This window comes from Adiantum capillus-veneris, chromosome 14, assembly GCF_014529385.1.
Source record: "Adiantum capillus-veneris isolate H3 chromosome 14, ASM1452938v2, whole genome shotgun sequence".
NCBI lineage: Eukaryota > Viridiplantae > Streptophyta > Polypodiopsida > Polypodiales > Pteridaceae > Adiantum > Adiantum capillus-veneris.
The window spans coordinates 135,748,170-135,775,856 of NC_140944.1; the positions used below are offsets into that span (position 1 = coordinate 135,748,170).

Below are 27,687 nucleotides of genomic sequence, written 5' to 3' on the forward strand. Positions count from 1 at the left end.
TCAAAGCAATACATAAAGGGATTGCAGATGCTATGTATGCTGACAAGCCACCTTCCTTTTACAAAAAAATGGATTTGTTTGTCTATTTTGCAGAATACAAAGTTCCATCACGAGAAGGTGCATATGGAGAACTACATCAGTTACCCGTTCCCACCATAAGTTCACTTGACTGGGAAGCTCCTGATGCATGTACTATATCAAGCTTCAAATCCAAGATCAAAGAAGACATCCTTAAAGCTATGTCTCCGGGCAGGATATCAAGAAGGATTAAAGTTCAATGGTTCTTGCCTATACATGTATTTGTGGCATGTTTCAAAACAATGGATTTGCAGAGGACAAAGACGATGTGGCTTAATAGAAGACTTTCTATGACTGAACTGGATAATGTTCTTGGAGACGGATGGAGCACCAAAGAAACTTTCCATTTTGGTGACAATATTAGTTGTAGAGTAAGCCCAAATTCTATGTCTATCTCATATCAACTATGTCGTCAATCATTAGTTCTGGGCTACGACTATAGGAGATGGAGAAGCAAATTAGGTAGCTGGGTTCCTCTCGACTTTGAGGAAAATTATCCAGATTTTGAACTAAAGGTCCCAGTCCATCCACACACCGAGTATAGAAGTCTGATAGTAACAACAAATTGGAGACTAAATGATGTTAGAGAATCTCTTGAGTTTCTTGATGAAACATCTCCCGAGTATAGATTCAAAGTGGATGAAATTGTGGTGAGCACAAGGATGGAGAATTCAACCTCTTGCATCACATGCCTTCCCCCAAAAAGAGTTGTATTTGAGCCACTTTCAAGGACTTGAAAAAACAAGTTCAATATTGTAATCATTTTGCAAATATATGTATCTTTTCTCTACCTTATTGTGAACATTACTTATGTTGTTTTAAACTTACATGACATCATGATACACATTTAAGAATCGACAGTTGATATTAAGTATTTGAAGTACAAAATTATGAATCACCAAAGGGTATATATATATGCTCATATGGACAAAATGAACAAAAGTGTACATAGCTTTTGTGGACTATTCAATCATGAAATTCCACTTTTCTTTTTGCCTGAGAGGATTTTGCATCCTCAGAGACCCTTTTCCTTTTGTGTTCAGAAGGGGGCGAAAGTTTAGGAGTGGGTGGTGGTGGTGACTTGGCAGGGGTCGGTGCTTTGGGCCCCTTAGGGCTTGGCACGGGTGACTTGGCAGGGGTTGGTGCTTTGGGCTCCTGAGGACTGGTTGGCTTGGGTGATTTGGCAACTTTCTTTGGCAACATGAATGGTAGCTTGAAAGGTGAGCTAGGTGCCTCCCCCTCACTGTTCTTAAGTGTACGATGCTTTTGAACCTTGAATTTCAATGGTGAGTGAAATGGATGGCCCTTTGTATCTGCTCTTTTTTTTTGCAAGGCTCTTAGTGGGACTCTTCCCCTTGGCAATCTTCTTGTTGGGACTCTTCCCCTTGGCAGGGATCTTCTTTTTGGTAGGACTCTTCCCCTTGGCAGGGATCTTCTTCTTTGTGGCACTCTTCCCCTTGGCAGGACTCGTCTTGTGATCCTTTTTCTTTGTATGGATCTTCTTTGCAGGACTTTTCTTCTTTTGATCCATTTTCTTTGCATCCAAACCTTTGGTGGCTCTACCTTTCTTTGGTGGCAAAGGAGATTCTGGATCATTTGGATTTATTGATCTTTCCAAAACCATAGAAACAGCCTTGTCTCTCACCCACGTGACCCAAGACTCTGGATAGTCATGCAACTGAAAAAAATAGAGAAAGGAACTAAAGGACATGAGTACATACATACATAAAACATCAAAATAAATACATGAGCCACACTTACAGTGAGTGTAGTCATCCGGAACCTTGACTCAAGATATCTCCATGCATTTGCAAGCACCCTCCATCCACAAGATGTTGAGTATGTCTGTAAAGGCACTTTTTGATCGTAGTACTTGAAAGCTCCTATATTGTAATCCTTATTTGTGGTGCTCAGGTGACCAACAATAAGTTTGGCAGCACTGCAAGAAGACATCGAATCAAAAAGCTACTAATAGAAAACAATGGGCCATCATCAAGCATAGATTATGCTTCATACTTACAGTTTACTTTTTCCATGGATACTTGACAATGAATTCATAAATATAATATCTTTCTCCAAAAGATTGAAGATAATAAGACTCCAATGTCCTCTACAAAATAAAAAACAATTAGCTAAGAATACCACAAAATGTTAAAAATAACATGTAAGGAGTTAAGAATTACCCTTCAACATAGGGGTATAATATGTAATTGCAGGTCAGCATGTTAAAATCATAAAAAAAACTTGAAAGGGTTCCTTGCTTGTTAAAAAGGCACTGTCACTAGAGGGTCAAGTATGGAAATTTGCATAGCTAGAGCCTCTGGAAGATCCCTCATGACATCTGGAAAAGAAAACACAAGCCCCAATGAGCCCCTTGTGCCTGTCTGCCTTGCACATGCACTAATAATTAGCAAAGGAGCAACACATACCTGAGACAGATATAGAGCACAGTGTCACCAAGCTCAATGTTGGGATTTACAAGCATACTTGTGTCTTGAGGGAATATGTAGCCACCCTTTAGCATTGTCTATAAAGATGGTTACTACACATGTGGGAGGCCCATCTTTGCCATATAAAAAGTAGAAGGTCTCTGGCCAATGATCGATGTTGACTCCGTTTTACTTCAAGCCATCAACAATGTTTTTCACGAGGTTGAAGCGAACCTTATAAGCTCTTGCTTTCATAACATTCCAAAGGAATTCTTGATCTTTTGCCATAACAACAATGTGATTACAAAGACCTAATAATTTTGAAGTGGTAATTATCATAAAATCTCTCTCTCTCTCTCTCTCTCTCTCTCTCTCTCTCTCTCTCTACCCTAATTATTCAACAAATATAAGAAGTTTTAGCGTAGTTGCCGACAAAGGCTTCAAATTTAACCTAAAAACAGGAGTGGTCCTTATTTTCTATGGTTAGGAAAAAGGTTTTGGCAAGCCTATTTTCTCTCTCTCTCTCTCTCTCTCTCTCTCTCTCTCAATGCATATCATAAAATAGATTTCAGTAAATCTTTTAAAGATCTGGTCAATAAAAAATATCACCAAGTTTTCAATGTGTTGAATGTTCAAAAAAGCTGAATGTTGCAATGAGAGCTGAAAAGGCTTTAATTAAAAGCTACTGCAAATTAAAGCTTTAATTAAAAGCTATTGAAAATTAAAGCTTTAAATAAAAGCTACTACAAATGAAAGGTTTAATTTAACTATCAAAGCTTACTTGGGCCGATTGCCGTATGTATAAGAGGAAGATTGAGCACCGCAAATTCGAAGAGCCGTCTGTATTAGAGGCCGAAGCTCTTAAGTCAAACGTTTGTAGTAGCACGCATCTACAGAGGAAGAGCAGCACCAAGAGCAGAGAAAGAATAGCTGCTGCATGTCGACGAGCAGCAATAGCTGCGCCTTGCTGCATATAATGTGAATCACCAGGATTAATCAATTCGTTGATAGCATCGTACGTCGAGGTCAAGAAACTCCAGCTAGGGATAGTGCGCGCCATGGCTTGCTAACAATCAAAGAACTAGAGCTATGCAGAGCTTGCGCGCGGTGCCATGGCTATCTCAGTTTAGCAAGAATGTCCTATCTGCTATCGCGTTGAGCTGGGTTCTCGCCCATACCGCTTGATTAATTTTTGGTGATAGGGTAGAGCGAGAGTGAGAAAGAGGTAGGTACTCCTTTCATTTTAGTGGGCCCCAATCACGTTTATTACCACAATAGTGAGAATATATCGAGACCTTAAACCTCCAATTGGATTTCTCTTGGTTTTTAAGTAAAAAATTGAAGCCTTTGTCGGTAATTTAACTTGTGTAAATTTCCACCTTGGTTTTTTTCTACCATTGGATCTTGCCTTGTTGTTCAAAGATAGACAAGTAGGAAGCACCACCAGATGGTTGTAGAAGACGAGTAGGAGGAGAGGGCGTGAGTAGCGACAGGTGGCATGCCATGCAGGAGGAGATGCCAACAAAGAGAAGTTGGATGTGCACGGAGATAATGGATATCAACTTTATTTTTTAGATCTGCAGTCTCTCAATCTAGAACAATCTGCGACAATAACAAGATCGTACCTTGATTCATTCGATGGTATACACTGCTGCCTCAAATGCTTAAAATCTCTATAAAATTAGTACCTAATATCTCCTCAATAGTCTGAATAACCAATTGAGGAACATGGGCTTTAATTATTCTATGAACTATGGGCTTAAAAAAAGAACATCACACGGAAAACTAGATTGTCTTGAGGTGCTGATGAAGCTAGGGCAACAACAACTAGCAAGTGCATTGTACATTAAAATGAAGATCTTAATAAGAAATGAAAATACCACAAGTCATGGAGCTAAAATGATGAGGTTTCTAGTATGGAGGATGTAGGTCCCAAAGACATAGTTGAAGGACAAGGATAGAAGCTCGTAGTGAGCACAAGGACATAATTGCTATGACTCGCATTTCTATGGGTGCTTCAATCATCCACTACCTTTTGGGGTGATTATGAACTTGAATGTTACATGAAACCGTCCCACCTATAACCGGAGTTGAGAGAGAATGGATCTCCTCTTAGTCTCCTATATTTGTCTAAACATGCTGAGATTTTTTCATAATACGAGAGAGCTCATGAAAGGCGTGCGTGGAGGAGGACTAGCATGACATTAATGCAACCTTTGAAAAAAATGGCATGGCTTCCATTGTAATAGCAAGTTATTTATGGTAGTTGAAAATGTTGTTTGTAGAGCGAGCACATTTTGTATCGATCAAACGTTAATTGAAGGCACGATATAGTGCAAGTCTTTTGTCTTCGCATCACAATCTACTGCAACAAGTTGCAATGCAATTGAGAGGAAGAAGATGAGGAGGAGATTACAGTTGAATGATTGACCTCTAAATTTCCCACCTATAAGTTTTCCAAGATTTTTAGGCCTAGGTCTTCTATGTCTACTTCACTAGGTCTCCCTATGGCAATGAAGCACACTTGGAGCCTCAAGCATTGCTAAACAAGGACTCACACAACGATGATTGTAAAGCCTTACTAGGAGTCCATAAACCTATGTTGACATATGCAACTATAACCAGGATATTCTATCTTACCCATAAATGTACATTAATTGAGTAACATACAGAATTATATGGTCAATGCACGACCAATTTGTCCATCTATCTCATTTATATGTAGTGTCTAGAAGTCTGCAAGAAAGAGTAATTAAACTAATATTGGGTGTCATTAAATATCTAATATCTAACCAACCCAAATGATTTTCTCATATTAAAGTGATCATTTTATGTGGGATAATAAATGGGAACAAGAATTAGAATATAGACATGTGCTTATAAATCTATCTCAACATGGGGCCAATGGTAAAGGGTCCAAATGAGAGATGGTATGTCAAAGGGCAAGGTTAACTAATGGAGCTTAAAGACCTTAGGGTTAGCTTCATTAAAGACCTCCAATGGTTAGTGTTAAAAGTCCTTTGACCTTGAGAAAGCTAGGGAAGAACTTGAGGTGGGAACCCGACCTAAACTTGTCTTTGACCTTAAGCAAGCTAGGGCTATACTTGAGGTGGGAACCTGACCTGAACTTGCCTTTGACCTTAGGCAAGCTAGGGCTGAGCTTGAGGTGGGAACTCCACCAAAGGTGCTTATCATGCTTGATGACTAAGGTACTTGAGGTACTTGTCATACTTAATGAATCATCAAGAAGTTGATTGAGAAGCTTCCTATGCATGGGGGGTAAGATGCTTGAGTAAAAAAGAGTCCCTATACACTTAATGAGGAAGTTGCTTGAGAAGCTTCCTATGCATGGGGGGTAAGATGCTTGAGTCAAAAAGAGACCCTACACACTTAATGAGGAAGTTGCTTGAGAAGCTTCCTATGCATAAAGGTCCCAAAGTTAGGGGAATCTTTGACCTAACCTTCCACTCACCCAAGGGGCACCCCTTTTCTAAAAGGGCACATGGGACACATGTCAGACTCTCACTAAGCTTAACCACATGGTGCTTGAATGCTATTGGTTGGGCTAAAGAGGGTTCCAATGAGCTTCTAGTTCCATCCAACAAATATCTGGATATTTTCAAGCTCTCTCTCTCTCTCTCTCTCTCTCTCTCTCTCTCTCTCTCTCTTTGTGTGTCTCTAAGGGGTAAGAAGGCCACTTGTCAAAAGACTACCAATGTACTTGACTGTATGCTGCATGCGATTGGCTAGGGGGAGAAGGGTCCAATGAGCTTGCAGCATGTGGCAAGGTTGCAAATTGCCCCAAGCAAGCAAGGGGGGTGCTAGGGGGATATACTCCATGCACACACTCATTTGGAAGGGATTCTAACTTGGTGAAAGTTGAGGAACACCACCTCCTTCTCCAAGATTGTGAGAAGTGAGAGCCTACATCAACACTCTTGGCTATGGAATGCAAATCCAACCAAGAGCCATGCTTCAATGCTTAAGCTTGCCATCTTCTCCATCGCTGTTACTATGCTATTATGTATGCTAGCAAGAAGAGTAATGATAAGTGAGGAACTATTTATTTCTCCTATGAATGTTTCTTCTTCCTCTTCCCTACCCTCATTCCCCGCTAGCTCTAGTCTCCACCTTTGAAGGTGTTTGAGGCCTTGGGACTGAGGCTTGGGATAGTTAATTCTTTCTACAAGTTTATGTTATGCTTGTGATGCATGAAGCTTTCCATCTTCATTGCATCACGTAGGTCACAAGGAACACAAAGATTGTATTGTACCAAGTCTCTCTTGATGGGAGAAACTATAATACAAATGCCTATTGGAGGGGGGACCGGCTCCATATGAATCCGGTCCTTACCTATTGTCATGTTCTCTAAACTCTCTCTCTCTTGCAAAAGTATTGTTCATGCCAAGCTAACTAAGTACCATGTTTATGTTGCTACCATCAATTAAGTTCATCCGCTATGCTCACAAAGTAATCTCTCAAAAGTGCTTCACCTAATTTCCTAATTCTGCTACTCTCAAAGTTCACAGGCTATTTCCATTACATTGGTATCAGAGCATTTGGTTTCTCTTTTCTTGCTTAAGAAGAGAGGTCCTTAAGTAGCCTATTAATGTTTTTTTTGTTAATTATATTAGGGTAAGTGGGTATGGGATCTATTATCGGTTTTGTTGAGCCCACTATGTGGGAGATGGTGCACACCTTGGGATCTTTGGTCTTAATAATGGAGTCTATTTAGATTTGCCTACGTCTTTACCATTATTGAGCCATAATAAGTCCAAAAGGAGCTATCCCTCGGCAACTTGGCTATGTTAGACTCACTCCACTACTCTCTATAATTAACTAATTCGAGTCGTGGGTGTAGATACTTAAGTGCCTATTTTCAAAGGCTAAGAGGAGTAACAACTATGGTTTTGAATTGCCAAAGCATACACTAAGTAAACACATAAGTTCAATTAACATGGCTGACAATAAGCAAGAGAGTAGAATGAAAATTGATAACTTTGATTTTGCACATGAAGGTGCTAATGATGATGCTCCCATGTTTGTTAATTATCTTGTCACTAGGTTGCAACAAGTTATGGGCAACCCCACTTTGCAATCCTAAGTTACTCAACAACTTTGTGCTTATGGGATTTCCTTTCCTCTCCAAGAGGAGAGAGAGCTTAGGAGGCGTCTTGACGAGACCCCCAAAAGAAGACTCTCTCCCATACGAGAGGAGGAATCCAAAGAACAAGAAAGTAATGAATCCCTAAGTTCCTCGAAAGATGTGGCTCCATGAATATGGCGGATTAAAAGATCACCAACTGCTCCCAAGAGGAAACAATTAACCCATAGTCCTTCTCCTCGTCAGTCACTTCAAAAGGAAAGAGAGGAAACAAAGGAAGAAAAAGACAAGAAAGAGGTCACCCTCTTCTCCTTCGTCTTCACCTTCCTCCTCTTTCGGTGAAAGCTCTGGCTATTCTCCTAGAGAATACAAGAGGGGAGGACATCGCAAATCTTAACTTGCATGGCGAAGGTCACAAAAGCTCAAGAAGTTCAAAGAGGGAGGAAAGAGTATCTCTTTTCTCACCTATGATGGCACCTTTGCTGCTACCGACAAAGTATTGGCCTTCATCCAACATTTTGATGCGGCCTTTGGAGACGAGGGCTTCACGGAGTCCTCCAAGCTACGCCATGTAGCTATGCACTTCCAAAAATCGGCTCGTCAATGGTGGGCTAGCCGTCGTGGCAACGACGAAGCCCCAAAGACATGGAAAACTCTATGAGTTTCCATAATGAAGCAATTCCTTGCAAGTGATGCAAAGACAAAGTGCTTACCAAATGGTGAAGTTTAAAGCTTCTCGCTCATGAGTCTATCCATAAATATGTGGACAAGTTATGGGATTTACATCTCAAGACTACTATCTTTCAAAATATAGACTTTGCCGTGCAAAAGAAACGATTCTTTGCGGCATTACCCAAAGAGATGGCCGAGTATGTCAACTCTCAACGGCCTGGTTCTATCACCAAGGTAATCCACCACATCATGGTTGCTTTGCACATCAATTTCCAACAAGGGGCTAGACAGAATGTCAAGCCCGTGGAAAATAAAGACAAAAGTGATACCAAGAGGAAAACCAATGCCCAACATTCTTACCAAGGCTATTCCAACAACAACAACAATCGGTCCAAGGAGAAGGGAGTTTACAAAGGTAAATATAAACTCTCTCCTAAAGAGCTAGAAGCTTTTTGTAAGGACCACAAATGTTTTAAGTGTGGGAAGCAAGGCCATGGTTATCATCCTTGCCCCAAGAGAATTGCCCGCAATGAGACTCCTAGAGCCTCTATGTTTGAAGCTCCAAAAGAGGATGCTCATTGCCAAAGATTTCTCCAATCCTATGCTTGGGAAAAGATAGAAGAGCATGATGCCTTTATTTTGTTTGACCCTAGTTCAACTCACAACTTCATATCCATGGAATTGACCACTAAGCTAGACATACAAGACCAGGAGATGGAGATGCATTGAAAGCCAATGGAGCTATCAAGGGAAAAGACGTATCTGTTACTTCCTTGATTGGAAAATTAAGGCTTCATGTCCAAAGCTATGTGGACAAAAAGGATTTATTCATCTGCCCTCTCAAACATGAGAATGTTACCATTGGGGCACCATGGTTTAACCGCATGGCTTCCAACATGAAGCTCCCTAAAAAGAGAATCTACTTCACCTACAGGGAAGAGAGCACGTATATAGATGTAATGAGTTGGGAAACACCATATCCCTGCAATAAAGGGAATCAAGAGGAATTGGAGTTGTCTAATTTCCTAAATGGATCCCAAGATGTTTTCATTGATGACATCCCTAGTGAGGTACCTCTAAAATGAGGGATGATGACCATGCAATTGAGCTCCTACCAGGAAGCTCACTGCCTAACAAGCCTTGTTATCGAGTTTCACAAGATCAACAAGAGGAGATCATGAGGCAAGTGCATGAATTGGTGGAAAAAGGGATGGTGAGGTCTAGCTCCTCTCCATTTTGTTCCCCATTGCTTTTCGTGCAAAAGAAAGACGACACATATCACATGTGTGTCGACTATAGAGCACTAAATAAGATTACTATGAAAAATATATTTTCCGTGCCGCGTGTAGAAGATCTATTTGATAATTTACAAAGTTTTAGCCTGACAAATGCTACAGAGCATTCAAACTCATGATGGACAAAAATCTTCAGGCCATTCAAATTCTCTTGAGGAGTACAAGTGACATCTCCAGGTAATCTTTCAAGTTGTGAGAGAGAATAAGATTTTCAATAATCAAAAGAAAAGTGAATTTTTCCTACAAGAGATTCAAACTTACATCACATTATCTCTAAAGATGGCACCCGTATAGATCCAACAAAGTTAGAGATAATAAAAGGATGGCCTAATCCAAGGAATCTACAGGAGGTACGAAGCTTCATAGGTATGTGTGCATACTATAGATGCTTCATAGAAAAAATTCTTGCTAATAGCAGGCCCATTACATGACTTAACAAAAAAAGAACGTTAAGTATTCATAGACTGCAAACGTGCAAGACGCTTTTGAGAAGCTTATCTCTCAATGTGTGCTCACACTATTAGATCTCTCAAAGACATTTGAGGTCCAAGGTGATGGTTGTGGTGATTGGCTTGGAGCTATTTTGCTTCAAGAAGGGCATGCCATAGCATATGAGAGTCAAAGACTCAACTTCGATAAGTGATTATTGGCAAATACGAAAAAGAGCTACTAGCTATTTTATATGCCCTAAACACGTGGAAACAATATATCTTGGGAACTCCATGCATCCTACAAATGGATCACAAAGCCTCAAGAACTTCATGACACAAATCAAGCTCTTGGACAAACAAATGAGGTGGGCAAATTTTGTTTTGAAATTTAAATTTCATATTGCTCACATTGCTAACAAACACAATCAAGTGGTCGATGCACTTTCACAACGACTAAGGGTAAATGAGATGTCTATAGCAACTCACAATGATCTATCTTTTATGATAGATGAATATGCTATTGACCAAGACTTTAAGTATGTAATTACAGCCGTTGCATTAGGGAAGAAAAAAGAACCATTCACCTTGAAGGATGGTTATCTTCCAAACGACAATAGGCTATGTGTTACTCACCCATACAATAAGAAAGTCATGTATGAATCCCATAGTTCTCCTTATGCGGGGCAAAAAGGCATTCCATAGTAGACTACTCTTTGAGAAGTAGAAATGTATTTTTGCTGGTCTACCATGAAAAGTAAACATACAAGAGTATGTTTCAAAATGCGTGGTATACCAAAAGTTGAAATTGATCGAGGGAAGCAAGTTGGATTATTTCAGTCGACAGGCTTAACAAGCAGCCACACTCTATGCCTGTCAAAAAGACTATTAAGGCACATCAAAGGCAACCCTCTTTAGATCTCAAATTTTCAAGTATCATGGCTTTCCAACATCGATAGTGTCGGACAAAGATCCTAGAATGACCATTAATTTCTACAAGGGTCTCTTTGAGATCTAGAAAGTAGATTAAATTTCTCTTTCGGTCTAGCATCCACAAACGAATGACCAAAGTGAAATAACTAATCTAACGACTCTTGATCTACTAAAAGTCTATGTCATGGAAGTGAATCAACGTTCTCAATGAGAGAAGTACCTACCTCTTATGGAGTATGCGTACAATGACATTGTACATACTTCTATGGGGAAAGCATCTTTCGAGGTTAAAGAAGGAAGATCCAAAAGTCCCTTACTACTTAAAGTACATGAGAAGATCTTCGCTGCTGATGAATATAGGCGAGACCTACAAGAATCTTTTCCAAATATTAAAGGGGTTATATCCATCTCACAGGAAAGGCAAAAAGGGCTGCTGCTAATAAGCACAGAAGAGCCTTAGCCTTTAAGGAAAATGATTGGGTCTTGCTAAAGTTTCTCAAGGCTCATCTAAGGCATACTACGAGCAAGAGTCCTATGGACCACCAAGAGTATGATGCTAAATACTATGGTCCTTAAAATTCTTAAGCCAGTCAATGAGATGGCTTATCAATTGAAGTTGCCCAACCATTGGCTCATGTACAATTTTTTCCATGAGAACATACATAAGCCTTACAAAGGAGCGCCATCAAAAGAAGCAATAGTTGCAGACCCTCCAAAAATCAATGATCAAGAAGAAATACTTCAATCTGAGTCCATCCTATGACATGAAGACAAGGTATTAAGAAACGGTAAGATTATATGACCATATCTTATTAAGTTTAACGATTGTTCTTCTAAAGATGCTAGATGGATGCAAGGAACCTAGCTTAAGGATAATATGAACCTTGTCAATGCTAGTAATGCTACAATCGAGTAAGCAAATGAAAATGCATTTTAAATGAAAAATGTTTTTGTATTATAAGACTAGTTCTCTATTTATTGTGCACAAATTTAAGTAATATGCATACTAAAAATCATGTTTGGGATGACGACGTCTCTCAAACACCATGTAGAATTTGTCACTCTGCTTGGGAAGATGAAATGGACTAAAGAGCATAAATGATTTTGGCAGCTATATCTCCCAAGCACCAAATGGATTAGTCATCCATCTTGGAATGATGTCGTAGGGTAAAAAAGGATCCTCTAACCGCTAAAAAAAATTGACTAATGACTATGACCTTATCTCTTTTACCTCATAGTCGAGGACAACTATGATTTCAAGCGAGAGGTAATGTCATTAAATATCAAATATCTAACCAACCCAAATGATTTTCTCATATTAAACGGATCATTTAATGTGGGATAATAAACGGGAACAAGGGTTATAATATAGACATGTGCTTACGGATCTATCTCAATACGGGGCCAATGGTAAAGGGGCCCAAATGAGAGATGGTATGTCAAAGAGAAAGGTTAACTAATGGAGCTTAAAATACCTTAGGGTTAGCTTCATTAAAGACCTCCAATGGTAGTTTTAATAGTCATTTGACCTTAAGCAAGCTAGGACTGAGCTTGAGGTGGAAACACGACCTAAACTTGTGTGTGACCTTAAGCAAGCTAGGGCTGTACTTGAGGTGGAAACCCGACCTAAACTTGCCTTTGACCTTAGGCAAGCTAGGGCTGAGCTTGAGGTGGGAACTCCACCTAAGGTGCTTGTCATGCTGGATGACTAAGGTACTTGAGGTACTTGTCATACTTAATGACTCATGAGGAAGTTGCTTGAGAAGCTTCTTATGCATGGGCGGTAAGATGCTTGAGTCAAAAAGAGACCCTACACACTTAATGAGGAAGTTGCTTGAGAAGCTTCCTATGCATGGGGGGTAATATGCTTGAGTCAAAAAGAGACCCTACACACTTAATGAGGAAGTTGCTTGAGAAGCTTCCTACACATAAAAGTCCCAAAGTTAGGGGAATCTTTGACCTAACCTTCCACTCACCCAAGGGGCACCCCTTTTTTAAAAGGGCACATGGGACACAGTGTCAGACTCTCACTAAGCTTAACCACATGGTGTGCTTGAATGCCATTGGTTGGGCTAAAGAGGGGTCCAATGAGATTCTAGTTCCATCCACCAAATATCTAGATATTTTCAAGCTCTCTCTCTATCTCTCTCTCTAAGGGGTAAGGAGGACACTTGTCAAAAGACTACCCATGTACTTGAATGCATGCTACATGTGATTGGCTAGGGGGAGAAGGGTCCAATGAGCTTGCAGCATGTGGAAAGGTTGCGACTTGTCCCAAGAAAGCAAGGTGGGTGCTAGGGGGATATACTCCACATACACACTCATTTGGAAGGGATTCTCACTTGGTGAAAGTTGAGGAACACCACCTCCTTCTCCAAGCTTGTGAGAAGTGAGAGCCTACATTAACACTCTTGGATATGGAATGCAAATCCAACCAAGAGCCATGCTTCAATGCTTAAGCTTGCCATCTTCTCCATCTCCATTACTATGCTATTATGTATGCTAGCAAGAAGAGTAATGATAAGTCACTACAAGAGGCTCTTCATATTAGCGACGCTCACACAACGACGCTCAAATTTTTTTTTCCCGACGTCGCTATGAGCGTCACTATAAGCGTCGCTATGAGCGTCGCAAATTTACAAAGGAATTTGCGACGCTCATAGCGACGCTTATAGCGACGCTTATAGCGACGCTCATAGCGACGCCGGCTGGGGTAAAAAAATAACCGAGCACGCCCAAAAACTCAGATCTCAGATCTGAGTTTTTCGGCGCCCTCAACCAAGGAGCAGGTAACGCTCTCCCTCACTCTCTCTCTCTCTCTCTCTCTCTCTCTCTCTCTTTTTCTTCTCCACACACACACACACACACACACACACACACACACACACACACACACACACACACACACACACACACACGAGGAGAGGAAGGAGAGACAGGTATGCTCCTTCCCTCTCCTCATTCTCATGTTCCCTTCCCCTCTTTCTCTCTCCCTCTCTCTCTCTCTCTCACACACACACATACACACACACATAGTGTTTTTGAGAGAGAGAGAGAGAGAGAGAGAGAGAGAGAGAGAGAGAGAGAGAGAGAGTACAAACAAAAACAAAAACGCACACACACATACATAAACAAAGAATGCACACACACATTGAGAGAGAAAAAGAGAGAGAGAGCATGCATAAACAAAAAACGCACGCATTGAGAGAGGAAAAGAGAGAGAGAACATGCATAAACAAAAAACGCACACATTGAGAGAGGAAAAGAGAGAGAAAGAGAGCATACGATCCAAAAAAACGCACACACATTGAGAGAGAAAGAGAGAGAAACTAATTTAACGTCGTAGGAAACTAATTAAAATTAAAAGACCTAAAGATCTAGCCGACGAGGAGTTGAACTCAAGACCTATTATTCAAGAGGGAAATGGCATAATCAATCTATCATACTTGGCATGGGTGATAGAAAGGTTATACCATTTATCTCTTTTTATTGGCACACACATCCACACACGCGCACACACACAAGAAGAAGAGAGTTATAACGTCGTAGGAAACTATCTTAAAAGACGTTAAAGATTAGGTTATATGTAGACTTACATTAAATTAGATTTAGGTTTATTTTTAACTAGATTTACGTTTATTTAAGCTAGATTTAGATTTACGTTATATTAGATTAGATTTAGGTCTCCATAGACTGTGATGCCTGCATGAAGCGGGTGAAGAAAGCCCTCAATGGAATATAGGGTATTGCTGCCTTCACTCATGGTGGGCTCCGTCGATCCAAAAGTACTGGTGAAATGTCTTCAGAAGATAGGGAAGAAGGTGGATCTTTAGGGCGGCAAGAGTCACTACATCCCCGACACAATGACCATCTAGACAACCTCTAGTCATTAGACTTACGTTAAATTAGATTTAACTTTATTTTTAGTTAGATTTACGTTTATTTAGATTTACGCTTATTTACGTTGGATCGAGTCCACGCAAGAATTACTTACGGTTTAGGGTTTAGAGTTAGACGAACAGTGAAAAGATCTACTGTGAAAAGATGTTAAGATGAAGTGAAGTGCTACAGCTAGAGAAGAGGCAAAGGGGTTTTGTCCACTACATGCAGTATCATGTAGACATGGGTGTGTAGATTTCTTGTACCCACAAATATAGGTATTGACCAATAAAGACGAGATTATAACCCGGTGGTTCTGATCTCCGTGCACCTCTAGACCGAGGTGTGCGGGGATTGGACATGACTAGAGAATGTGAGGTAGAGAGAGAGAGAGAGAGAGAGAGAGAGAGAGAGAGAGAGAGAGAGAGAGAGAGAGAGAGAGAGAGAGAGAGAGAGAGAGAGATAAGACAAAGAATTCCAATAGAATATTAAATTTGTTGTCCAGGTTATAAGTTTTTTATCCTCATTATGAGTAGCGACGAGGATGTGGGACCGTCCAACCGAAACACCTATCTCTCAACGAGGGTCTTATGTCCTTGTAATCAATGCAAGCATGCTGTGCGACGGACAAGACGTGTTTCTTTGCAGCACGTTCGCGAATTTGGCGAGTTCGATCCATCTATTATAGATCGAGTTGTTGCCAATTATAACTCGTCGGACTCTGACGCTGGCCAACAAGTAGCAATCTTGCAACCCAATAGACGTGTTCGCAGGCGCTTTGGTCAAGCAGCATATGTGAGGCCACAAGATGTAGCCTCTGACAGCTCGGGGGATGATCATGCAGAGCACATTCCCAACGAGGCAATGTTTGAGCCCGAGATTGATGAAATGATCGAGACGATCATGGATTCAGAAAGGCTTATCTATGATGATATGAAAAGTGAAGCCGATACGCCATTGTATAATGGAGCACGTATGTCTAGATTGAAAGCACTCCTGGTTCTTCTCAACATGTAGGCAAAGTTTGGATGGAGTGACACTAGCGTCACAGCGCTTTTCAGGTGATCTATTACAATTAGTTTACTTTAATAGAACTCTAAATGTATAATGATCTGATAGATTTTTACACGACTGTATCATATTTTTATGTTGTGTAGATTGCTGAAAGAGCACATACTACCAACTGACAATGTGATGCCAGATTCTCGAGATGAAGCAAGAAAGATTTTGCGAAACTTGGGGATGGATTACAATTCTATCCACGCTTGTCCTAATGACTGCATTCTTTTCAGAGGGGAATACACAGACATGGAGAAGTGTCCGAAATGTGATTCCGAAAGATATCGAGTAGATCTCCACGGGACAAAAATTCCACAAAAGGTTTTGCGACATTTTCCTCTGCTTCCTCGCATCAAGCATTTCTTCGAATGTAAGTCCATGGCCGCCCTAGCATCATGGCATGAGGAGAATAAATCTTCGGATGGTGTGCTACGAATTCCTACAGATTGCGCAGCCTGGAAACATATAGATGGAACATGGTCGGATTTTGCCAGGGAAGCTCGAAATTTGCGCTTAGGCCTGGCTATGGATGGCGTAAATCCATTTGGTCAAAGATCAACATCTTACAGTGTATGGCCCGTTATCATCGTCAACTACAACATTCCCCCGTGGTTGACTACGAAGAAGGGGCACCTATGGCTAAGCTTGATTGTGCCAGGGCGATATAAAGTGGGGAATATGGATGTGTATCTTCGTCCACTATTGGAAGAGCTACAACAATTGTGGATTGGCATAGAGGTGGTGGATATGAGCCGACACACAGGACGACGGAATGCTTTGATCAGAGGCATTCTAATGTGGACCATGCATGACTATCCCGGGCTAACAGAATGCTCAGGTGATCTATTGACACTCCTCACTCAGACACTGTAAATATTGTTTTTTCCCATAGTTGATCTATTATCATGTGTATACATGCAGGGCTTCAAACAAGCGGATATAGAGCATGTGTTACATGTGGACCTAGACTGAATGCACGTAGGGCACCCTCACTGAAGAAGCAAATCTACGAAGGTCATCAAGCGTATCTTCCAGAGAATCATGTGTTACGCGACGGCTTTTTAGGAAGAGAGCCACCAAGGATGTCTGCACAAGCATGGTTAGAGCAGAAGGAGATGTGCGATGACGGATTGCCTCCAGGGATGAAGAGACTATCTCTATGGTACGAGTTACCATACTGGCCCCGACTCATGATCAATCACTTGCTCGATCCAATGCACATATTCAAGAATGTGGGTAATCTACTATGGGACCATTTGACTGGCAAGAAAGATACTTTGGGAGCCAGAGTTGACCTTAGAAATGTGGATCGTATGGAGCAATATTGGCCGCAAACAACGTCTGATGGATCGATAAAACTCCCTAAAGCACCATGGATTTTCACAGGAGCCCAAGAACGCAAAGTAAAGAGGCCATTCGATCTTTGCGGACCCCCACTGGCGTAATGCACTCGCTCCGAACGTGTTTTACTAAAGAAGGAAAGCTTACCGGTTTGAAGTCACACGATTGGCATAAAATGTGTCAGGTACGTTCATAGTGGACTTTAATATCATTGCATAAAATGTGGACTTTAATATCATTGTTGCACATACTTTACAGTTTATTTTACCGGTTGCCATTGAGGGATGTTTGTCTCTCGACATCCGTAACACAATCTACAAACTTGCAAAGCTGGTGCAATGGATCTCACAAAAGGAGATCGACGTAGACTCCATACCATTCGCCAAACTAAATGCTGCGGAGCTTGTGTGCATGTTTGAGAAACATTTTCCTACTACAATGCTAACCATTCAGGTGCATCTTCTTGTTCACATAGTTGATGAGGTGGAAATAGCTGGCACAGTTCATTCCAGATGGATGTTCTTCTTAGAGCGTTTCATGAAAACGCTTAAGGGATATGTGCGTCAAAAGGCACGTCCGGAGGGTAGCATGGCAGAAGGTTGGTTGGTATCAGAGTCCCTAGTGTACATTGGAGAGTGGCTAGACGGATTTGATAAATCCCGGGACACGCTATGGCGAACTATAGATGATGAGCGCATATCTGGGATTGTCATGTGCAATCTCGGTGTTGAGAAGAAGATGACGGAAGATCTAGAGGCTAAAATCAACCGATTTTGCATGCTTCACAATCCAGTGATGCAAAAGTGGATTTCACAATATGAGGATGCAAAGCAAGAGCGACAAAGGGCACGAATCGAGTGGAGACGGGGAAGACGACCACCGATGCACTATCCAGCGGTTCTGGAGAGCCTACCAACCTTCATGAGCTTAAGATGGTTGCACAACCAATTGAAAAGCGCACAACAATGCGGTGACGAAGTGACTGAAGAAGAGTGGGAGTACTCTCGGGGTTGCGCGACCAAGGTAAGTTTGCAATGTACGACTAGCAAGTGACTTTATTTATAAACGTTTGAACGGCCACTCATAATCTTTGTTCGTTGTAGTATAAGTCATACACAGCAGCATGGTGTAAAGGTCGACATTTTAGGGTGGAACGAATTGACAAAAAGCGTTTTACTCAAGATTGTGGAATCATGACAAAATTTGAACAGTCTAGTCGACGACGTTCCTCTGATGCAGATCCTGTGGTGACGGAACTCACTTACTTCGGCACGCTGCAAGAGATTTTGAGGATCGATTACAGAGGATTTTTTGTCGACTTGTTCGACGTGCAATGGTTCAAGATAATCATGGAGGGTCGCAACGCTACTGTGCGTAGAGGAGAGTCTGGTTTTCTTGAGGTGGATTCTACTAAGAAATGGACTGACCTAAGAGACACTTTCGTACTACCCGAGCATTGTGAACAAGTAAGTATATAAATAGTTAACATCCCCCTTTTACAAGTTATGTGCTTGAAAGCTCTCATGTAAGTTATGTGGCTCTGGCAGGTAGTATTTCATCCTACAAAGTCTACATCAAACTGGTAGTACGTCATAGAGGTAGCCCCTCCTAGTGCAAGGACGTATGAAGGCTACCATGTGCCAATCACAACGACATCAATGGAGGAGATAAGAGAAGATGCTCAATCAGAAGCCGCTGCAGTGGTGCCAGACGAGCATCAAGATGCTACTACTCTATATGGGGTGCATGCAGAGGAGCTACAAAATGAAACAGAGGATATGTGTTTAAACGGAGAGCTCTATATAGATATAGGAAGTTATGCTGAGTTATGCGAGGATGAGAGAGAGATCTCTTAAAGCCACAAATATTGTATTTGAACAATTTTGCTCCGTGTTGTAAAAGCTCTGGCTCTCTAAGTACCTTCCATGGTGTATAACGCTCTTTTCTACTCGTGCTCACATCTTTTGATTGAAAATTCTGAGTTTTCGACTTGCCTCTTCTATCACTCGATTCATTGCGTCATTGTATTTATATGCATCATTACGTCATTGTATTTAATGGTCTTTGCGTCATTGTCTACTCTATTCATTCAATATTAAGTTTAAATATTCGTGTGTTTAATGCAGGTATGGATGATGAGGAGTTTCTTTCTTCTTTGTCACCGCAGCAGAGACAGTGGTACGTGGAGCGTCATCGCTCTGGCGCATCATCGCGCGTTCCTACACCATCCGCATCTCCCTCTCTTTCGGAGCATTCGGCGCGCTCCGAAGCTTCGGCGTCGACGAGAGGAGCTTCACACTCGTCTAGACACCGGCGCTCTAGTGGTGGCGGTGGCGGTTGTTGTGGGGATTCCGCCACCGATGCCTCCACACCGCCTCGTGTTCGACGAGGCTCTTTACCCTCCCCTTCTTTGCCCGCCCCCACACCAGCCACAGCATCGCCATCTACGCCAGGTTTTGCACGGCTGACTGTTCCTAGAAGCTACACACCTCTACCTACTCCGCCAGGAGCCACCCCACTCGACACTCCTCGCTTCGGGGCCCAGACGCCGGTGGAGACACCTGACGTCCGTACCCCCATCGACACGCCGCTAGAGACCCCTGCTGGGACACCCAGGTTCACGCGTCACCGGCCTGAGGGCTTGCCTTACTCCGTCGACATCAGCGGCGGCATCATCATGGATGATGACGGCAAGAAGGTGATCTCGCGCATGCGTGGTCTTTGCTCTCAGCTGTTTAGACACTACATAGTAAACAAATGGAGTGAAGTACCAAGTGATTTAAAAAACAGAGTCATCAGCATACTTCATGATGAGTTTCCCGTTCCAACACGGGATCAGCGCTTCAATGAAGACCTGATGAAGATTCGAATGCGCGAATACTGAAAACACAAGCGTTCCGAAGTGCAAAAAGCAATCAAGAATGGGTGGAACAGGCCAGATTGGCTGGCCAAAGAAGATTGGAAGAATGCGAAGAAAGCAGCGCGCGAGAATCCCGACAAGTGGAAGCAACAAAAGGATGCAACCAGAGCGCGAGTAGAGGCAGGGAGCTCGCACCACTTGGGGAGCGGTGGATGGGCATCATTTGAGGCCGATTTTGTAAGTCTTTTCACATTGCTCTTTATGCATGTTCGATAGTTTAGGGTTAATGAGTTTTTTAGTTCTAACATAATGAAATCTTTGTATGTTTTGACAGTGGTCGATGACAGGACGTGATCCCACACCGTACGAGCGCGAGTACGCAGGCAGGAAGGGCTTAAACGCCTTGATGGACATTCTCAGTTCTCGCGGCGGCATGGTTAGTATTAGGGTTTACTCTTTTTTATTTTTTGTATTGTTTTATAAATGTCGTTATATGTTTATACTTACTGAAAGCTGTCTTATTGTCTTTTTTTGTAGAATCCGATAGATACGCCGCTTGGACGCGATGAGACGTCTGACTAGACGACGTCAGTTTAGCCGTAGCTAGATAGCATTAGTTTAGGGTTTCTCATAGCTTATGTATCATGAGACGGATTTTATACGTCTTTTTGAACCATGTATATTATTACATTTGTCACCGCAGTACCTTTTGTCAATCAATTCTTTATGCCTATGATGTTGTACAATTGTCATTATTACATTTGCCAATCAATTCATTTTGCCTATGATGTGTACAATTGTCAATTTTGCAAACAATGCGTCTTGTGGGTGACTATTTTGGGTCTATTATCTACCTTTGCATTTTTTTAAAAAAGTGAATCAAGTACAATATGGTTGATGGGTGGCAGGGCATTCAATGCCCTACCACCAAAAAAATATTCTCTCGAGCGTCGCTATAAGCGTCACTATTTATGGCTCTGTAGCGTCGCTATGAGCGTCGCTATGAGCGTCGCTATAGTCTTCTGTGTAAACGTACGTCGCTATAGGCGTCGCTATATAGCGACGCTCATAGCGACGCCTATAGCGACGCTCTCGTAGCGACGCTGGTAGCGACGGTTTTAGCGACGCCGGGGGTTATAAAAACCCAATGTATTTCCGTCGCTAACAGCGTCACAAGAGCACACAACCTCTTGTAGTGAGTGAGGAACCCTTTCTTTCTCCTATGGAATGTTTCTTCTTCCTCTTCCCTACCCTCATTCCCCGCTAGCTCTCTCCACCTTTGAAGGTGTTTGAGGCCTTGGGACTGAGGCTTGGGATAGTTAATTCTTTCTACAAGTTTATGTTATGCTTGTGATGCATGAAGCTTTCCATCTTCATTGCATCACGTAGGTCACAAGGAACACAAAGATTGTATTGTACCAATTCTCTCTTGATGGGAGAAACTATAATACAAATGCCTATTGGAGGGGGGATCGGCTCCATATGAATCCGGTCCTTACCTATTGTCATGTTCTCTAAACTCTCTCTCTCTCTTGCAAAAGTATTGTTCATGCCAAGTTAACTAAGTACCATGTTTATGTTGCTACCACCAATTAAGTTCACCCGCTATGCTCACAAAGTAATCTCTCAAAAGTGCTTCTCCTAATTTCCTAATTCCGGTACTCTCAAAGTTCATAGGCCATTTCCATTACATTGGGCTTAGATCTTACTAAAGGAGTGCCACACATTGTAAAATCATATATATATATATATATATATTTGTTCTCTTGTAATGATTTCTCCAATCAAAATATCGGCACTATAAGGAACTAGGTAGCATACAAAACACCTCTTGCCATGCAAATAGACTATCCACCACCTTTGAGAATGGCCTCTTCATGCACGACCACATCACAAAGCTTGATGGTTCTAACTTTGTTCTTCTCTTATGTAAAATTTCATAAAATCTAATATCTACCTATCCCAAATGATTTTCTCATATTGAACTGATCATTTAATGTGGGACAATGAATGGGAACAAGAGTTAGAGAATATAGATATGTGATTTTAGACCTATGTCAGCACAGGAACAAAGGGAGAGAAGGCTACTTTTTCATTGAGGGTCCAAAAAGGAGATGGTCTACCAAAGAGCAATTAGCAGTTAATGGAGCTTAAAAGACCTTAGGGATAGCTTCATTAAAGATCTACAAAGGTTAGTGTTAAAAGTCCTTAGACCTAGGACCTTTAGGTATTTTAGATCTTAGGCAAGCTAGGCTTGTGCTTGAGGTGCACACCTTCATCAAAGGCTTGGCCCTATGTTCAAGACCAAAACTTCATACAATATTGTCCAACCCATTATCCTAGTTAAATTTCTCATAAATCTTGCTGCTAGAGTTAGGATCATCTTGGTTTTATTTAAATTTGGACTAGCTAGTCTCTAGAGTCTATGGCAAACTAGCCCGAGCCGGTTGCAAGTCAATTGTAGCCAACAAACAGATGTTGACCAAAAAGTTAACGCGTTTAGTAGACAAGCATTTCAAACATGATATCTCTCCCTCCGTAGGCACATGACTCACCTCTATGCTATGTGCATGTATACTTGCAAACATAGTGCAACCTAATCCTACACCATTAGGGCTGTGCATTTGTACCTCAAAACACACACACACACACACACACACACACACACACACACACACACACACACACAGAGAGAGAGAGAGAGAGAGAGAGAGAGAGAGAGAGAGAGAGAGAGAGAGAGAGAAGACGACGAGAATTCAAATTCAAAAAGGTGGGCCATCAATTTAGCACTAATATGCGAGGATGCGCAAAGAGCCTTTACACATATTGTGATTGTTATAGCTACAATAAGAGGAGAAAAAGGAAGGTTTTGGCCTAGGTAGCATTTTCACTACGTGCCAACATGTCGCCGAAATTCCTTATGCCTTTAGATCATTACATATATGCCCATATTATCTCTTTTCTTTAACCGGCTTAGAATTCCCACCCTTTTTAAATGGCATACCTCTGTTTCTTGCCTCTCCCTTGACTAACCTATAATAGGATGTTATGATCATCATCATAACATCCTATTGCCTCTATCTATTATGTAGCCAACCATCCTCTTCAACAAAAGATGTTTAGTCTCATTACATCAATCTACCATATAATGAGCAATGACACAAAAATTCAGTTGGCATAGAAATAGGTGAAGAGATGTAAACCCAAGCAGTACGGGTTATAAAGGGTACCTATGGCCTATCTCTCTCCAACCTTCCAGCCAACGATCCTATATATGTATTATAGGATCCTATCTATGCTATTGCATTTCTGTTTAGATCTCATCATGAAGTGCAAAGTGCCAGTTTAATATTCCCCTCATCTTTTCTTCAATCTTTTTATGTGTGTGGCATATAATACGTCAAAATTAACATAATGTCTCATAAATACTATAAACATAATTAGGTAAAGACAAAATTATAGACCTTAATATGCACAATTTACATTTAAAGTCATGAACCTCTTGTCTCTTGTAGCAGGGAATACGTATTTTATTTGACAAGGTATGAGAGTTACAACGCAGTTTAATGATTACTAATTTATTTGTTAATATGACTTTTTAAAAAAATCTTAAAATTAACTATATTATATGCATATCAAAAGTCATATAATAAAACAATTAGATTAGATATGTTTGTGTCAAGGACAATAGATATTAGAAGAATACACATTATTGTTAATGCTTAATACCAAAATAGTCACTATATTATGATGAAAAAAAGCATGTAAACTGTATAATAAGTACGTTGGACCTAACATTTACTATTTCTAACCAACAATTACATATTTACTATATAGTAATTGCATTGGACCTATGATTTGCTACTTCTAACTAGCAAGTCAATGTAATTACTATATAGTAATTATGTTGGACCTAAGATTTGCTACTTCAAACTAACAACTCCACATAGTTGCTATATAGTAATTGCATTAAACCAAGGAATTATTATTTGTATGTAGCAACTCCACATAATCACTATATAGTAAATATAAAGATACTTGGATGTTGCTAGTTCCATCTAGCAATTATCAACTTCCCATATAGGAAATTATCTTTGCTAGTTCAATACAAAAAAAAGCTCCTTACTTGCTATTTCAATCTAAGAAGTACATGAGATTCAATGCTAATTGCTATATGGTAACGTGTCAAAAGCTCCTCGTTCGTGTGCGATTGTCACTAAATGGGATTTAAAATGAATCATAGGTGCATAAGCACCTACTAGTTCTGATTATTTGTTAATTCTCCCTTTGCTCTAAGGTTCAACTGCTCTCTCTCTCTCTCTCTCTCTCTCTCTCTCTCTCTATTATTGTTCCACAAAAAAAAAAAATTCTGCCCCCCCCCGCCCCCGGAGAAGCTGATGCAGTTTAGAATGAGGGCCAGCTCTTCACTCCCATGTTTCTCTCGTTGCGCCTTTCCGGTCACAGGTCACATATAGACGAGGACAGCCTACGCTATGCATATTCCTTCATCTCAAACTAAAACAACCCCCCTCCACTTCTGTTCTTCGTCTTCTCCTTCTCTCTCTCTCTCTCTCTCTCTCTCTCTCTCTCTCTCTCTCTCTCAATTATGGACCAGCTGCTGCAAGATCCACAGGGCCAGCACGTGGTTCTCTTCACCCACAACGAGCAAAGTCATATCACTCCCTTGTTCAATCTAGCTCGACTCTTAGCGAGCAGGGGGCTGCAAGTCACCTGCGCCCTTCCGGCCACAGCCTATGCATCCTACATCTCCAACAACAACAACAACAACAACAACCCCTCCACTGGACCTGATGCAAACTTGCAGGTGGAGTCCGTGGAGGAGTCGCCGCAGCATTCAAGCGACGATCTGCTGCTGCTCCAGAAGAAGCTAGAAGAAGGCCTCCTATGCCTCTTGGGACGCCTGCAACCCCCTCCTTTGTTCCTCATCGCTGACGTGATGTACTTCACCTGGTCACAAGAGGTCGCGAATCGCCTTGGTCTCTCATTGTTTCTGTTCGCCCCATTCTTTGCCACCACCTTGCTTGTGGCTTGCCATTTGCCACAGCTTCTGCAAAGGGGCCTTCTGCCCTTCCAGACAGGTAATTGTTAAAAATTATATCACACTACAAATTTCACCTGGTCTCCCAACATGCATACGTCTGTGCATGCATTGAAACCTTTTTTCTTCCTTTTTTCCTGTACTGCGCGCTCTAGCCCTTAAATTAAAAGACTTTGCAGGTACTGAAGAAGAGGTCATTGACTTCATCCCAGGTTTGATGGAGGGTTTCCGCATTGCTGACATCCCCTTGGAGTTCCTCGGACGCAATTCTGCAGAGTTGGAGGCATTCAATTTCCTCGACTACTGCAAAGCCTGCACTGGTTTGGTGCTGTGCAATACCTCGCTTGCATTTCATGAGGTGGAAGCGGAGGCTATGGATGCGCTCATGGCGCTCGGGGTACGCATCTATCCAATCTTCCCCATGTTGCACATGGATTGGTGCAACAACAGCAGCTTACAGCTTTATCGCGAGGATGACAGGTGCTTGAGCTGGCTGGACGGGCAGCCGCGGGGCTCTGTTGTATATGCATCCTTTGGGAGTATCATTCCTCTAACAAGGGAGGAAATCCAAGAACTGGCATTGGGCTTGGAGGCATGTGGGCAGCCATTCTTGTGGGTCATCCGACGCGTAGAAGGTGTCTCCGATGTCATGTCGGTGCTGCCGCCCGGCTTTGTTGATCGTGTCAACAACAAATTAGGCCTCATAGTGTCATGGGCACCGCAGATGGCTGTACTCTCGCATCCATCTGTTGGCTGCTTCCTCTTTCACAGTGGCTTTGCCTCCCTGATAGAGGCGATTTGGGCAGGGGTACCTATGATAGGGGGTTTCTACAAGATTTCGGATCAGAACACGGTGTTCCGAGTGATGACAGAGGGATGGAGGGTAGCACTGCCATTAATTGATAAGTCCCCACCACAATCACTTCTAAGAAACTCCATTGAAACAGCAATCAAAGAGGTGCTGCATGGGGAGCGGGATGGCGGTACTGCGGCGTCCATCAGGCAACGAATTGCGCAACTCAGAGCTGCCCTGAAGGAAGCGGCAGCGCCCAACGGCAGTTCCCGACGCTACCTTGACCATTTTGTGGATGCCCTACAGCTCTCTCCTAGCTAAGAAGAAGAAGAAGCAGTCTTTTCATCAGGACTATGTAATAAGATAGTGTTTTGGAGGATATAAGTACTTCCATGCCTGATGCACAATGACAATGCAAATGTCACTGTTATGTTTGAAAAAATATACAAGAAAGTGTCTCTCTCTGTCTCTCTCTCTCTCTCTCTCACACACACACACACACACACACAAGGTTTTTTATATTTAAGAACCTCATAGATGATAGAAGTTCATTTCATTAAATTGTTTTAGTATTGGCATAGGAGGCCATGATAGGAGGGTGGTAGAGAAAAAGTGCAAAGCTATCACCATCTAATGGTCACACTCAAATTAAATTGGATCGTTGACATATTTAAAACAAGTGAAAGAGTCACGACGGCTTTCAAAAACAATAAGAAAGTGACAAAATTGCTAGGTTAACTAAACTGACATCAATGTTTGGGAAAGGATTGCCTCAGCTTAATCTTGAGCCGATTGAAAATCGAGATTAGCTAGCTATAAACCATGGTAAACGAAAGAAAAACTGATGAAATATGTGAGAAAGTCGTCCAAAAATTTTGCAAATCTCAAAAAATTTGATAGTATTTCCGGTTTTCTTCTTTACGAGGAGGAACCTCGACTAGCAACTGCTTAATAAAAGAGACTTTCTCGCTGACCGGAATCAAGCTATAGAATGCAAGAAATGTAAAGCCATGTGAAGTTGTGAAATGAAAGGTGAAATAAAAAGAACTAGTCCAAATGCTCAACTCCAATAAGAGCATATACAAAAGGTGGGTTTTTCTCGCCGGGTTTTTTTCCTTTGGTCATCCAGGTTTTAGACCCTAGTCTAGAGACTTCAAGTCCTTGTATATATTCCTTCTACAACAGCAATAAGGAAATGGCTACCCAAATTAATCATCAATGACTTGGAGCAAGAGTTGCAAATCCCAACATACTTATCAAGAGCATCTCCTTTCTTCAAGGGTGAAAACAAAGTTAGATAAAAAAATGAGACAACAAGAAAGCTTCGTCAAACAAGGGCAAGCTGAAGAATGTCATACAAAGCCAAACGACAAGCAATAAGCAAGCGCGCTATCCACAACAACCATATGTAGCTCACACAGTGCTTCAACATTGGCTACCTATTGTAGAAAACTCAAATTGTAGTGGACTTTGAAAGAAAATTTTTGATGTTCCAAATGCAATGTGGTGTCATTTTTCTTATTTGAGCACTTATATTATGAGTTTGAAATCTTGTAAAGATAGAGGTCCAAACATTTGCTAGTGTTCCAACTATGGCATGTCTTTTTTCTCAAACACATAAATATGGTGCCACATGCTCTTCAATTTCACTGAGAACCCATCCTTCTAAAAAGTTTCACTTGCATACATACTTATATAAAACTTGATTGGTACCTTTGCTAGCTTATTTTGACACCAATATATTTTTAAGTAATGAT

The 27,687-nt window shown here is 41.4% G+C and overlaps 3 protein-coding genes across 6 annotated transcripts; 2 read left to right on the forward strand and 1 right to left on the reverse strand.

Annotated features, from left to right (window-relative positions):
- Window positions 1–920: 920 nt before the first annotated feature.
- Window positions 921–3,684, reverse strand: LOC147443193 (uncharacterized). 3 transcript variants are annotated; one of them, XM_086529805.1, is made up of 6 exons: window positions 3,289–3,684; window positions 2,508–2,785; window positions 2,262–2,419; window positions 2,099–2,188; window positions 1,840–2,017; window positions 921–1,756 (listed from the first exon to the last, which is right to left on the reverse strand). In XM_086529805.1, the coding sequence occupies exons 3-6, from the start codon at window positions 2,300–2,302 to the stop codon at window positions 1,328–1,330; spliced, it is 738 nt and encodes a 245-aa protein (XP_086385931.1). In that variant the 5' UTR covers window positions 2,303–2,419; window positions 2,508–2,785; window positions 3,289–3,684; the 3' UTR covers window positions 921–1,327. The 3 variants fall into 3 exon arrangements, with proteins under 3 accessions (XP_086385931.1, XP_086385930.1, XP_086385932.1); XM_086529804.1 differs by having other exon boundaries at window positions 2,508–2,818; XM_086529806.1 differs by lacking the exons at window positions 2,262–2,419; window positions 2,508–2,785.
- Window positions 3,305–23,626, forward strand: LOC147443194 (uncharacterized). The gene is made up of 4 exons (XM_086529486.1): window positions 3,305–3,379; window positions 20,112–20,315; window positions 20,413–20,514; window positions 23,597–23,626. The coding sequence occupies exons 1-4, from the start codon at window positions 3,305–3,307 to the stop codon at window positions 23,624–23,626; spliced, it is 411 nt and encodes a 136-aa protein (XP_086385612.1).
- Window positions 22,856–26,392, forward strand: LOC147443195 (UDP-glucose:p-hydroxymandelonitrile O-glucosyltransferase-like). Of its 2 annotated transcripts, none has more exons than XM_086529807.1 (2): window positions 22,856–25,177; window positions 25,350–26,392. In XM_086529807.1, exons 1-2 carry the CDS (start codon window positions 24,685–24,687, stop codon window positions 26,249–26,251), a joined length of 1,395 nt encoding a protein of 464 aa, XP_086385933.1. In that variant the 5' UTR covers window positions 22,856–24,684; the 3' UTR covers window positions 26,252–26,392. The 2 variants fall into 2 exon arrangements, with proteins under 2 accessions (XP_086385933.1, XP_086385934.1); XM_086529808.1 differs by having other exon boundaries at window positions 22,858–25,177; window positions 25,317–26,392.
- Window positions 26,393–27,687: the final 1,295 nt, after the last annotated feature.

Bases quoted from the DNA above. Each gene is read 5' to 3' on its own strand.
- LOC147443195 (XM_086529808.1), top strand. From the start codon at position 24,685: ATGGACCAGCTGCTGCAAGATCCACAGGGCCAGCACGTGGTTCTCTTC. The intron at 25,178-25,316 runs GTAATTGTTAAA...AAGACTTTGCAG, and splicing joins CCTTCTGCCCTTCCAGACAG to GTACTGAAGAAGAGGTCATT.
- LOC147443194 (XM_086529486.1), top strand. From the start codon at position 3,305: ATGTATAAGAGGAAGATTGAGCACCGCAAATTCGAAGAGCCGTCTGTA. The intron at 3,380-20,111 runs GTTTGTAGTAGC...TGAAAACACAAG, and splicing joins CCGAAGCTCTTAAGTCAAAC to CGTTCCGAAGTGCAAAAAGC. The intron at 20,515-23,596 runs GTTAGTATTAGG...CTCTTGTAGCAG, and splicing joins TCAGTTCTCGCGGCGGCATG to GGAATACGTATTTTATTTGA.
- LOC147443193 (XM_086529805.1), bottom strand. From the start codon at position 2,302: ATGCTGACCTGCAATTACATATTATACCCCTATGTTGAAGG. The intron at 2,189-2,261 runs GTAATTCTTAAC...TTTATTTTGTAG, and splicing joins TTATACCCCTATGTTGAAGG to AGGACATTGGAGTCTTATTA. The intron at 1,757-1,839 runs GTAAGTGTGGCT...TATTTTTTTCAG, and splicing joins TCCGGATGACTACACTCACT to TTGCATGACTATCCAGAGTC.